Raw genomic sequence first — 13,376 nt, forward strand, 5'->3', positions numbered from 1 at the left:
TAGGCCATGGGAAAGCTTGGCCTGGACCAACAAGGCCCACTCCCTGACCCATCACAAGCAGTGTCAGCCCGGATCTGTGGACCTGTCCCACTTCGGAGCCCTGCTCCTGCCTGTCTCGTGCCCCCCACCCCCACCCCAGGGGCTTGGCTGATGCCCCAGAGTTAGACTGAGGAGATCTTCCAGAGATGCTTGGCTCAGGGTAGTAGGACCACAGGGAAGGGCCTGAAATACACTTCATTGTCTCACTGCTCCTTCCTGTGCATCTGGCCTGCAGATCCAGGCTGTGAGACTTTAGTGGGACCGCTGCTCTCTCTGAGTCATTTTGTTCACCAGTGCCTGTCCTTTTCTATCCACTCGAGCATCTTGGGTTTCATGACGGCCTCTGCTTCCACGGGCCTGAGATGGGCTGAGGTGTCGAGGCTCTCACAGAGGGGAAGCTAAGGCTGCTGGTTCCCAGAGCAAGCTCCTGTAGTGGAGCCGAGCTGGAAGGGTTAACTTTCCCCAGGGAGAGAGCTCCATCTGCTATTTATACCAGAGGCCACTCCCCTCCCCTGCCCAGCAGCCAGAGGCAGGCCAGTAGCAGAGAAGAGGTCACAGGCCACAGCTAGGGGAGGACCCTAGCTGGACCCTGCTCTGCTCACCTTACTGCTCATACGTTAGTGAGCTGTGACAGAAATCCCATATTCTCAAAAAGGCTGTCAGCTTGGGAGGAGTAGAGTGGTATGTGTGTGTATGGTGTGTGTGTGTGTGTCTGTGTGTGTGTGTGTGTGTGTGTCTGTGTAGCGTCTATGTGTGTATATTTCTGTATGTGTCTCTCTACGTGTGTCCTGTTATATGTGCATGATGTATCTGTATGTGTCTCTGTACATGCATGTCTCTGTCTCTGTGTGTGGTTATCTGTATGCGTGGTGTCTGTACGTGGTATCTGTATGTGTGTATCTAGATGAGTTTGTGCATTGCAACAGATCTGTCTGAGTTCAGAGTTCCTATCTAGGTCTCTCTCTCCCTCCCATTCCCGGCTGTAATGGGAATACATAGGCCAGGCGGTAACAACCAGCAGCTTAAATGCCGCCACTGTTACAGTGTGACTGACCCTAGACACATTGCCTCACCATTCTGAAACTCAGATTTTTTTTTGTGTGTGTGTGGGGGTTATTCCTGCCTTGCTGGGGGTGGTAATTCAATAGAGAACAGTGCAATGCCAGAGCGAATGAACTTTACTCTGCTCAGCCACTCCACACCTCAGTCTGCCCATTACTGCAGCAGGCTCTCCGCACAAGACAAGTTTTGCCTGCGACCCCACACGGCTCATTGCTCTGTGCCATCCACGCAGGGAGACACCCTGACACGATGAAGTGCAAGAGCCCGGAGATGACAGTCATCAGCCTTCCTACTGTCTCCATGGAGATGTACCTTCCCCCCATTCACCCGACGTCAAATTCACTGGAGGCTCTACCACATGTCCAAGTCTCTTCCAGGCTCCGAGGCTGTCAGGAGACGTGAGGATGGGAATGGGCTTGAGTAAGCATGGCTCCTCATGGAGAGCAGAGCTGAGCAGGCAGCCAGAAAAGCTCTCAGAGGAGCCATGAACTTCTGCTGGAGGGCTGGAAAGACCTGGACCTTGCCCAACAGCTCACCCCAAGCTGATGAAATCTTGTCAGAGAAACCTAACCTGGTATAGATGTGGTACAGAAGTCCAGAGGGCTTCACGCCTGGAGAAACTTCACATGACCTCAGTCTGCTTGGCAAGTCCAGGCAAGGGAGATGAGCTGCTATCTGCTGGTGTCCACTGCCCTGTCTCAGGGGTGGAGGAGGGGGGTCTCAGCACAGGCTGGTCCAGCTGTGCCTGTAGACCTTTTGTCTCTTGGTTCCTGCTTGGGTACTGCTTGTGACAGACAGACTCTAGAAATCCCATGCCCATGCCAGATTTGGCCCAGGCTACTCAAAACCTGAGAGTTTAATGAATAGTTTGGGAAGGGGAAGAGAACTCGAGGATGTTCAAGTCTCATGCTCTACATCCTGATAGGCCATTCAGCGATGAACTCCTCAATGGAAGCATAAATCAATTCAGTGGGGTTATTATAAATCAATTCATGATCCAATCACACACACACACACACACACACACACACACACACACACACACAGCACTCCTTGCTGGGGATCAAGCCTTTAACACATGAGCCTTCTTGGGAGACACTTCACACCCAAAGCAATAACAGCTTTTATCATGGTTTAAGAATGCCTCCGTGAGCTAGGGAGCTGGCACAGGGATTAAGAGCATTTACTGCTCTTGCTGAGGACCTGATTTAGGTTCTCAACACCCACATCAGGTGTCTGTCTCACCACCGCCTGAAACTCCAGTCCCAGAGAACCTAATGGCACCCATACTCAAGTATGCATGCACACAGAGACACATACATAAAAACAAAAACAAGACTTTGAAAAAGACAGTGCCTTCACATTTCGCTTAACATTTCAGGCACGCCCTTGTGACTCCAGCACTTGGGAGGCAGGAGGATTGTGAATTTGAGGCTAGCCTGAGCTACACAAGGAGACCCTTTCTAAAAACACAGCAACAGCAGTGATGACAAAGGTCTTGGGATGAAGCTCATTGGTAGAACACATTTCTCTCTCTCTCTCTCTCTCTCTCTCTCTCTCTCTCTCTCTCTTTCTTTGCTTTATTTAATCCCCTGCACTGTATAAAGGGGGGGGGGGGCGGGAAACCAAAACCAAAACCAAAACATGTAACATTCATTTAAGTCTGTGTAAACCACCCCTCACTCCACCATTTTCCACCTCTGCTAGTTATCTCCTATCTCCTAGGGCATCCATTTAGGAATTGCCTCTCACCCCACCATGCTTATAGGCAAGTCTGAGAGCCAAGAGGCACTCAAGGACGCTTGATAGTGTGTGCTCAAGGCCACTGACTCACACCCAGTGATGCTAGGGTTTCCAATGAGAAGGAAGCCTGCCCCCTCCCCCCCCCACCCCACACCCCACACCCCACACACTTTACAGGCTCCCTGTTGCCCGTTTCTCCACATCTTCCCAGAAAGACTTGCATCATGCCCGAGCTCAGACGTCTCTTTCGGAAAAACACCAAAGCTTTACACTTTGCTTTTTCACGAAACGACATAATTTGGAGAAGATTCCAAACCAGTGGGTGATAACGGCCAAACCATCCCAACAGCTGTGTGAATTGCATTGTGCAGAAGGATCCCATTTGTCCCCGCCAGCTCTCCCCTACACTGTATCTATGACACAGAGAAGGATGAAGGATGAGCACCCTAGCTTGTGAGAACCGGCCCTTGGCTGACAGGACCTAGCTTCCAAGAATCAGTCCTAGACCACTGGCCTTTCTTTTAAAAGCTGAGCGATTTAGGGAGCTCTGGGCTCCAGGGAGCCTTGCCTCTGTTCCTGGGAAATGAGGTGTGAAGAGATGACAAATTCGCAGCCATCAGTGTTCAGGAACCAACTGCCGTCTCTCTCACTCCAGGCCCGGAAAACACTATTGTCTCTCAGTCTAGAAGCAGAGCGGAGACGTCAATCCAGGGTCTGCACTGAGTGGTTACTACTGTGCACTTCATGGGACTCTTGAAACAAAGTTGCAAAGTCCAAATAAGGAGAAAAGAGGGTCAGAAAGGCACAGTGACCTGCCCACCCACCCTCACACAGCTACTCTTGCGGCACAAACTGGAATCACAGTCTGTTGTTTCTCTCTCTCTCTCTCTCTCTCTCTCTCTCTCTCTCTCTCTCTCTCAGTAAATGAAACTGAGGCTTGGACAGGGAGAGGACCAAGCTGACACACAGAGATCTTCAGTTTTGCACTTAGTTTCCTTCAGTAATGCTGGAGGTCTTGGTGTGATGAATCCCTTGCGTTTGTTTGCCTTCAAAGTCTGTGCTCCTGGACTGAGGGTTGAGATGGTTGCTCCTGGAATTTAACAGGAATAGTGGGGGTGGAGAGCATCGAACCCCTGTGTAACTTGCTGCTTTTAATCCTGCCCACAGTCCGACTCCATGACAGCATCTCCGAGGAGGGGCACCACTACCTTATCTTCGATCTGTGAGTCTTTCTGTGCACATCCTGATATGCCATGGGAGACCTGGGTACCTGGGCAGGGATAACCTTTATGGACTATTTGTCCTGAGGGGTTCTGAGTGCTCTTAGGCTATGCAGTGGACCACTCCCCAGGCTTCATAAGCTAGTATTTCTGTTTAAAACACCAGGCACATCCAGCCAGTACCAATCAGTTTATTTTTTGCTTCTCTATTTGTGGCCAGTGATGCTGCAGCCTTGCCGTTCATGGTGGGGGTATCCAGTTTCATTTTGAAATCTGGCTTGTCAAAGCAGGAAGGAAATGACAGGCTTCAGTTGTCCCTAGGTGGGCAGTAAGAATCAGTGAGATGCTTGTCTGGTCTGTAAAACACAGTGATGTTCAGAAGAGGGGACAGGGGCACATGGGAAATCTCCATAGCTTCCCCTCAATTAAAAAAAAATAAGAAAAATATTTAAACATAAATAGAAAAGTGTAAAAATAAGCTAAGTGAGAAACCAAACAGCCCACAAGCTTCCAGGAGCCTTATGGAACCACTGATTGCTTCTGAGTTACTGTCCCCACCAGTCTGGGCCCAGTGAGGGGACAGAGAGGGGTAAGGGATATCTAGCTGTGTTAGAAGACAGGAACAGGGTGACCACAGGGGTCTTCGTGATCCAGTTATTCCTTTGGGGGGTTGAGGTTCTAAGGTCCCCAGCCCTGCCCTTCTCAAATAATTTCCAGAAAGTTCCTTCAGGCCAGGTGGCACCTGGAGTCTCAGTGGGAGGGTGACGACGCCATGTCTGTCTCCCCAGGGTTACTGGTGGGGAACTGTTTGAAGACATTGTGGCCCGGGAGTATTACAGTGAAGCTGATGCCAGGTGAGTACTGGCTGCAACCTGGCAGAGGTGCCCTTGCCTACAGTCAGCTTCCCAGGCGGCCTGACCCCTCTCCCTTTCTCTCCAGCCACTGTATCCAGCAGATCTTGGAGGCTGTGCTACACTGTCACCAGATGGGGGTGGTGCATCGTGACCTGAAGGTGAGTAACCCTAGGAGAAGCAGCTTTCCCAAGTCCCCTGCCTCTGCACTCCCTTCCTGTCCCCGCATAAAACGGGCACCACCCAGATTCCTTCCCTCTGGGGCCCTGGGAGGGGCCTCAGTAACTCAGCCTGGGCCCTCTGCTTCTGCATTCTCAGAATTTCTTTCATGTCTCCACCTTGAGGCGGGTGGCTGTGTTTTCTAGCTGTCAAGACAGACCAGTCAGGAAACTGAGCTCAGGAAGGTAGGGCTACCAGGGGGTCTAGCCCCATGCAGTTTGTACCGGAAAGGTGAGGTGATTTAGACTGAGGCTGCCCTGTGGGTTGAAAAGGAAGCATAGCTCAGTCTGCTACCTTCCAACTACTTGGCTTTTTTTCCCCTAAGATTTACTTACTTTTTGTGTATGAGTGTTTTGCCAGAATGCTTGTATGTGCATCACATGTGTGTGTGCGCGCGCCTATGTGCGTCACACACATGCCTGGTGCCTGTGGAGGCCAGAAAAGGGCATCAGACCCCTCTTGAACTGGGGTTTACAGACACTTAGCACACCTTTTATGTGGACACTAGGATTCAAACCCTGGTCCTCTGAAAGAGCTAGCGTTCTTAACCACTGGGGTACTTTCAACCCTCCAAAGTGGGACTATCTTGCAAGAGACTCAGCTTCCCTACAGAAGGGGTTGTCATGGCAACCTCTGCCTCCAATTAATGAAGCTATCAAATGAAACCACAAAATTCCTGGGATAGAGACAGCCTGATACTCTTGCTCCTGGGTCTCTGTCAGGCAGAGGAGTAGGAAAACAGGGCTGGGGTGGGGGGTGGGGGTGGCTCTGGGCCAGCTTTTGCTCCTCTGAAGGAAAGGAATAATACTGTCTAGCACTGTCATGGGCTGCATGGCAGTGAGCACGGACCTGTGGGTGTCCTGTGCTAGCCTCCCGGCCTCGGCATGGTAACTCACAGAACCCCCATCTCACAGAACAGGAAGCAGACGGACAGAATATGACAGGTTTGCCAAGGATATGCAGTTCAGTGGAGTCTGAGCAAGGACAAGGATCGCTGTCTTCCTTTCACCCCAGAGCCTGTGACCCCACAGTCTAGGTCCAGAAAGCTACTTAACCCAGTCAGCTTCAGCAGCAGCCCCTCTAGAGCAAGCATGCCAGGCATCCAGGGACCTTGGCCATCAGCAACTGCGCTGGCATCCTATGGGGTGGCTCTGGCAGGACTCCCCCCCCCAGTCCTCCCCCTTTGCTTATAACCATTGTGGGCACTGCGTACAACCCCCAGTTTGGAATGCACAAGGATTTAGGGGAGCTCCAGAGCTACTGAGAAATATTCTTCAGGCTTCCCAGGGTTGCAAACCCCCATTCCCACCAGGATTGACTCCAGGCCTCCTGAGCCTGGATAGTTTCCAGAGTGAGCAACCAGCCAGCTCCTACCCTTCAGGGGACAGTGTTCCGAAAGGGCTCCCTACCTCTTTCTTACTACCTTAGGCCCTCCTTGAGGTCTCACCTGTGCCCTAGGTGAGCTCTTGGTACCTTGGCGACAAGAAGGTGAGCCCAGGAACAAGGTCTCAGTCCGAGGGCAGGGTGGCTTTCCGCAAGGGTCTGCTCTCGTTGTGGTAACAGACCACGCTCGGGAAGAGAAAGCATGAGAACTGAGAAGCGGCCCAGATTTAGGCCACTCTGAAATCTCTAATTAGTGGTACATTCATCAAATCAGGGCAGGACACTACTGAGACCCAGGACATGTTGGGAACACAGCCCCTGAGGACAAAGGAGGCCTCACCAAGCCAGGTGAAAGGGGCCATAGTCCTTTGGCCCAAGGCTAGCTTTGGACTGTGAAAGGTATGGGAGGGTCCCAGAAAGTCCTGCTGGAGAAAGGGAACCAGAGGAGACAGCAGCTGTCTCTCTAGAGAGTGCTTCAGCCCAGCCCCCAGCAGGAAGTTTGAGCACTGGGGCCTGGTGCTCACAAAGCTGTTTACACACCTAGGCACCACGTTCAGGACAGGCATCTGTCCCTTTTCTCCCAGAGGAAACCAACCACCAGAGACGGGAAATCATTTGGCCAAGGTCCATCACCACCGTGGCAGCCCTGGAATTAGAAGCTGAGACTGTCTTAAGTGGTAGAATCCGTAGTCTTAGCTCCCCTTTGTCCAGGCTCAAGGTGATAGGAAGCCTCAGCAAGTGGAAGAATTTGGGGGTCCAAGACAGAGGCAGCAGGCACGCACACACACTGTGTCAACCATGGTCCCACATCCAAGTCTCATCAGTCAAGAGATGCACACCTTTCAGCACGGTGTCTAGGGGTGTGAAGAGCAGGGCTTTGGGTCCTGTTTTATGAGCCCCAGGCCCCAGGGCTCAAACTTCCTGGCTCTTTAGAGGCAGCTGCTGTCTACTTTGGCTTTCAACCCTTCCCCAGCAGGACTCCCAGGGATGCTAGCTGACCATTCACAGTCCAGAGTTCAGCAGGGCCTTTCCCCCATGTCAATCATGGACCCACATCCAAGCCCTGTCGACTTTAAGATGGAGTCAGCCTTTGCCTTCATCCTGGCTCCTCTCATTTTACAGCTGTGACTAGTCAACAAACACATGGTTAACAACAGGTGCTAGGGTGGACTGGAGAGAGCCATGTGTATGTGTGTGTGTGTGTGTTTGTGTGTGTGTGTGTGTGTGTGTGAGAGAGAGAGAGAGAGAGAGAGAGAGAGAGAGAGAGAGAGCTCTTTGGAGGGCTTGACATGAGACCAAGAACAGGACAGAGATACTTGGGAGGTGAGCAAGCCGTAGAGGGAGCACGGGGGATACAAAAGCCACTGCACAACTGTTTCCAGAAGTGGAAGAAGGTCATTGTAGGAAGCAAGGTACCTGTCTTGAGGTCACTGGGGTGACTGGTGGAGCGCAGCACTGTGCTGATACTAAAAGATGCTGCGGCCTGCTAGGCTATACCACCCTACTCTGTTTCAGCAGGGGGAGAAAGAATCCATCTGTTGCAAATGATACGGGTCTTGCCACAGTCTCCCATCTTGGGCACAGGAACTCAGGACCCTGGGTCTGGAGGTGTGGGAGGGGGTGAGACCCTGGGCCATTCAGTCATTTTTCCTGTGTGCCCTGGCAGCGGGTGAGGTTCTGAACCTATTGACTATCTCTTGGGCCCTCCTTCTCTCTCTCCCTTTCTGGTCCGGGCAAGCCTGAGAATCTGTTGCTGGCCTCGAAGCTCAAGGGCGCTGCTGTGAAGCTGGCAGACTTTGGCCTGGCCATAGAGGTGGAGGGGGAGCAGCAGGCATGGTTTGGTGAGTGGGGCGTGGGGTGACAGGGAGGGGAGGGGCCGACTTTGGGTGGCATATGTGCCCCTGGGAACCCTCTGCCTAAGAGAAGATGGCTGTTTGGTCATGGAGGGCCCAGGGAACACAGGCTACACCCAGCCCGCCTCTGGGCCATTCGGCAGCACCGACCTCTCTCCCACAGGACTAGGTATAGGAACGGGGTCATTATTAACCATTATCTTGTTTGTGAGAACATACACTTATACATTGGTGGGAACTCAGTAGGCTTCCCTTTACCCCTGGGTACTGGGTGTCACAGAGGAGGGACAGGCTAAACACCTTGGAAAAGGTCAGGAGAAATTGACAAGTGGAGAGTCCTGGTGCTTGAGTGCTGATATCCCAGCATGCCTTGGGATTGGTAATAATGGGCATGTGTTTTTCTCTCCGGTTACTTCTTTGTGAACAATAGTGGCCAGTGGTTGAGACCCAGAACTCTTAAATTGGGAGTGGTGGCACCTGCCTCTAATCCCAGCACTTGGACGGTAGAAGCAGAATAACTGGGGAGTTTAAGGCTAGCCTGGGCTACAAACATGACACCCTGCCTTAAAACAAAACAAAACAAAACAAAAACAAACAAGAAGCAGAGTTCTGGGTTCAGATCCTGACTCTGCTGCTTACAAGGTGTTCAGTTTTAACCATGTCTCGTTTTCCTCGCCTCTCAGAAGAGGACGGGAGCATGTTCCCCAGGGAATCCAAGAGGGTAACTAATAGCAGGCATGTGACCCGTGTGCCCAGTTCAATGCTTAGCACACATCTGCAGCAACTAGTAACTGCTCCTGTGGGACGACTAGTTAAGGTATCTAGTTAAGATAATCTTGGTGTTCATTTTTCCAACAATCCTCTCTCAATATTGAGAAATATTAAAGGTAAGACCATCTAATTCTTTGTTTGGCAGATCAGGAAACTAAGGCCTGGAAAGCCACACACACACACACACACACACACACACACACACACGCACATGCACACACATAAGCACACATGTGCAGGCACACACACACATACATGTGTTAGCCAGAGTTAGGACCAAGGCTCTGACATCTCATGAGCAGCCCTTGAGCAGGATATGGGGTGTGGGCAGTAGATCAGCTCTTCAAGGCCACCAGCAAGTGATTGGTAATGGGTACAGTGAAAGTTGGAACTTAGGAGCTCTGTGATTGGTTACTGTGGTCTACCTGAGGCTCTGGATGGAGTGAGGAGTAGGATGTAGGTGTGCTGTATACCTGTCTGCTGGTCCCAGTCTGGTATGTAGGCCTCACCAGCTTACCCACGGCCCCTGGGTTGGCACAGTACAACCCCAGCTTTTGGGGCAGGGCTGTGTTCTCCAGCTCCAGGGCTATCCTCGTCCCCTCTCCTGCAGGGTCTTGCTCCAGGCTACTCACGTGCCAACCTCTGTGTGTGTGTCTGCCTGTCTGTGTGTCTGGGGAGCAGGGTTCGCAGGGACACCTGGATACCTCTCCCCAGAAGTGCTGAGGAAGGACCCGTACGGGAAGCCCGTGGACCTGTGGGCCTGTGGTAAGTCCAATCCGGAAGCCCTGTTCGTCTCCCAGCCGTCCAGGCCTTTAGCTCCCTCTCCACTTCCCACTACTCCCCTGCGTCATCTCTCCTCTCCTGCTCCTCTCCCTAGGCGTCATCCTGTATATCTTGCTGGTTGGGTATCCCCCGTTCTGGGATGAAGACCAGCATCGCCTGTACCAGCAGATCAAAGCTGGTGCCTATGATGTGAGTGTTGCTCCCCTCTTCTTCTGGGGAGAGCCAGTGGCCTAAGAGGCCAGAGATCTGAGGACACACCACCACTCCTTACCACTGCAGAGGATGGAGTCCAGGGACGCTCCAAGACTGACCGTCAGAGCCAGGCTATGACCACATGGTGCCTAGTGATTAGGGTCTAAAAGTCATGAAATTTGTCCCATGGAGCACTAGAAGGTAGAGGCAAGGGACAGGCCCCAAGCATTTTATTTGTCTACTTACTTATTCATAATTAGTTAATATTCCAAAGATGTCTCATGAGACCAGGCTGATCTGAGAGTCACTGTGTAGCCAAGGTCTCCTGATTGTCCTGCCCTCACCTCCCAAGTGTGAGGTGATCGCTGTGTCCCGCCACACCTGACTCTGAGACGTGCTTTTTCTTTTTTCCTCTTCCATATATTAAACCACTGAGCCCTTTTGTGTCATTCTTCTGAATGTCTGACGTGTAATTTTCACTGAAGCATCCATCACTTCAACCTATGACCTAGATACTGGTCTTACCCTTCAGTATACACATAGGGAGGTTGAGGACAGAGGCTTAGCGTGTGAGACACGAGTGTCGCCATCTGGCTCTGGCACCCGTGTTTCTAAGTGCTTCGTGGATACCTGAGTGTTTGGGTTTGAGAATCCCTGCCTGCCCCCCTGCCAGTCAGGGGCTGGAGGATCGCAGGGGTGGCCTGGGGCAGGCTAGGCAAACCTGGCCCCTCTGCCCCTTCCAGTTCCCATCACCAGAATGGGACACCGTCACCCCAGAAGCCAAGGATCTGATCAATAAGATGCTGACCATCAACCCGTCCAAACGCATCACGGCCGCTGAGGCTCTCAAGCACCCATGGATCTCGGTGAGCCTTTATCAGCCACACCCACCCAAGAGGCCGTGCTCCTCCAGGTCTTGTTCCGTGTGGGGTTGAGGGGAATCTCTGGCTCACTGTGGGTCTCAGGGACAACATAGAAATGATGGATATTCTGGGTTGGCATTTGTTCGGAGTGTCACCGACATTGACTTGCTAGTGTTCTGATCCTAACCTTGCTACACCACTTCAGGGTCATCCTCCTGAAGATATTTTGTCAAGCTTCTGCTCAAATGATATTGGGTTGGTCCGTTGCTCCGCAGGTGTTTCCCCTCACACAAATTCTTCCTCTCTTTCCAGCACCGCTCCACCGTGGCCTCCTGCATGCACAGACAGGAGACCGTGGACTGCCTGAAGAAGTTCAATGCCAGGAGGAAACTGAAGGTAACCTGTCCTTATTCCTGGTAACCCCAGGCTCTTCTCTTCATCGGTTTCATGCATGTTTACTGGACGTTCTTGCATGCTGGCCACCAAGGGATTTGGGGGAGTGGGTAGCATATCTGACCCCCATCCCCCCATGTCCACACTCTGGCTCAGAGGGCAATCAGGACTCTGCTGAGGCACGGTGAGTACCGTGTCTGATGGTGGGAAACATACCAGGGTGATGGCCTTCCCTGGCCTGGAGGATTCTGGGAAGAATCTCAAGTGGCCTTCCTGGAGACAGTGGAGTTTGAGTTGACTCTTGATAAGCAGGTGTAGAGTGACAATGGGGAGATATTCCAGACAGAAAGATGGCCGGTACAGGTGTCTGCGAGTGTGAGCGCTACTTTCTAGGGGACCACAAATGGCTTAAGAGAGCTTTGGCAGGAGGAAGGGGGCAACATGTGGACCAGTCTTGAAGCCGCTGTTGAGAGAAAGACCCCGGTTGCCCAGCATGGAGGGAGAGTGGATGAGTGCACCAGAGATAGGTTGGAGGGCCTCAGAAAGCCACTGTGGTTTTGAGGTGGGTCCTAAGCAGGTTCTCCACTCAGGAAAGCTCTATAATGATAGCCATCAGTGCACCTGATGAGGACAATGAGGGCCAAGGTGGAGGCCCCAGCTCACCCAGAACCCCCTTGTCCACTGCTTCCAGACCTGGAAGGGAAGCTTGGGGTGTTGACATAGGCCAAAGTGGTGGTGTCTGGCTCAATGTCAGGGGACAGGCATCTCACTCTCACCCCAGTGGGAAGTGTCCCATAGAAAGTTTTGAACGGTGGGGATCAGCAATTCTCAATGTGAGGGAACGATTTGGAGATGGTCAGGGTCAGGTCTTCATGAGACAACACAAAGACGAGTTGGGCCATGGTTTCTAGTCCTTCACCAACAGAGAGGGCTTCTCCAAGTTAATATTCTCATGGTCCGGTCCAGGGGCCATGGAGGAAGGACTGGTTCTAGAGCCGGCTCCTCCCAAGCCTAGCAGCACAAGTGTTGTCTGCTTTCTCAACCCAAGCAGGAAACTTCTGTAGCCTTTAAGAGTCTCTGCTGGAGTGTTCTTGGTTCCATTGGTTTTGGCCAGGCCGTGGGACCTATGGATGTCTGTCTCAAGAGCTGTGCCTGTCAAAGCTACCTTCTCCAGGGAGAGTGGATGGGCTCTGGGCTAGAGGGTGGTATGTGATCAAGTGGAGGGGCAGGGGCAGACTTTGGCTTGTCTCTGAAGGACACACTGCCTTCTCTTCCCCACATCCTTCTGTTCCTGTCTACACTCCTCCCCTCACCTGTGCCTCTTCTCGGGCCCCTTCTTGTTGTTGCAGGGAGCCATCCTCACCACTATGCTGGCCACCAGGAACTTCTCCGGTAGGTGGTGGGGCTAGAGTCCCCAGTGCATCCTGCATGGGTCTGCTGGATGCCATTACACTGTTGGGTAGCTGGGTGTCCCCAAAGACAGAGCCACAGAGGACACCAGGATCTAGGTTTTGCTCACCCACCACAATCAGCACCAAGAAAGGAAAGAAGAGAAAGAAGTCAAAAGCTAGCAAACCAACACCTAGTTAGAAATTCAGTCTGGCTCCCCAGTCTACAGCAGCACTTGGGTTCTTGGCCAGGCCAGCTAGAGGGGAAGACAGCTATTGGAGTCTAGTCCAGCAAGAAGGAGCACTAACGCTAGAGATGTATCCTCCAGACCCCTTAGCTTTAGCTCGAGTTGTCTCATTACAAGGCAGGGAGGGCTATCCTGGTGTTTTTTTCCATGTGGAGAGAACAGAAGTATAGGAACCCGTGCTCTGTCTGCTCCCTGGTTCCAGACCTCAAGAGAGGCAGAACCTGTCTTCAGCACAGGTTTGATCAACTCTCGGCTGTAGCTTTTATATCAACTGGGATACCCAGCAGACCAGGGCAGGAAACTCCCAGGCAGGGAGAGCCCAAGTACTTGGGCACGTAGCTCCAAACCGGAGGGAAAGGGATTATTGT

At 52.2% G+C, this 13,376-nt stretch overlaps 1 protein-coding gene and 2 non-coding genes across 5 annotated transcripts in view; all 3 read left to right on the forward strand.

The window, feature by feature from the left end:
• Camk2a (calcium/calmodulin-dependent protein kinase II alpha) overlaps positions 1–13,376 on the forward strand; it is a 62,846-nt gene that overhangs the window by 21,975 nt on the left and 27,495 nt on the right. For all 3 annotated transcript variants that reach the window (XM_006525541.4, XM_017317805.2, NM_177407.4), the window contains exons 4-12: positions 4,012–4,066; positions 4,853–4,918; positions 5,004–5,076; positions 8,256–8,358; positions 9,823–9,906; positions 10,019–10,113; positions 10,860–10,982; positions 11,292–11,375; positions 12,722–12,764. In XM_006525541.4, the coding sequence (XP_006525604.1) occupies positions 4,012–4,066; positions 4,853–4,918; positions 5,004–5,076; positions 8,256–8,358; positions 9,823–9,906; positions 10,019–10,113; positions 10,860–10,982; positions 11,292–11,375; positions 12,722–12,764 (726 nt within the window). The remainder of the gene's footprint in view (positions 1–4,011; positions 4,067–4,852; positions 4,919–5,003; positions 5,077–8,255; positions 8,359–9,822; positions 9,907–10,018; positions 10,114–10,859; positions 10,983–11,291; positions 11,376–12,721; positions 12,765–13,376) is intronic.
• Positions 6,592–6,651, forward strand: Mir7220 (microRNA 7220). The gene has a single exon (NR_106079.1). It is a non-coding gene; the product is annotated as a microRNA 7220 (primary transcript).
• On the forward strand, positions 10,792–10,859 carry Mir6982 (microRNA 6982). Its single transcript, NR_105948.1, has one exon. It is a non-coding gene; the product is annotated as a microRNA 6982 (primary transcript).

This window comes from Mus musculus, chromosome 18 (assembly GCF_000001635.26).
Source record: "Mus musculus strain C57BL/6J chromosome 18, GRCm38.p6 C57BL/6J".
Lineage (NCBI taxonomy): Eukaryota > Metazoa > Chordata > Mammalia > Rodentia > Muridae > Mus > Mus musculus.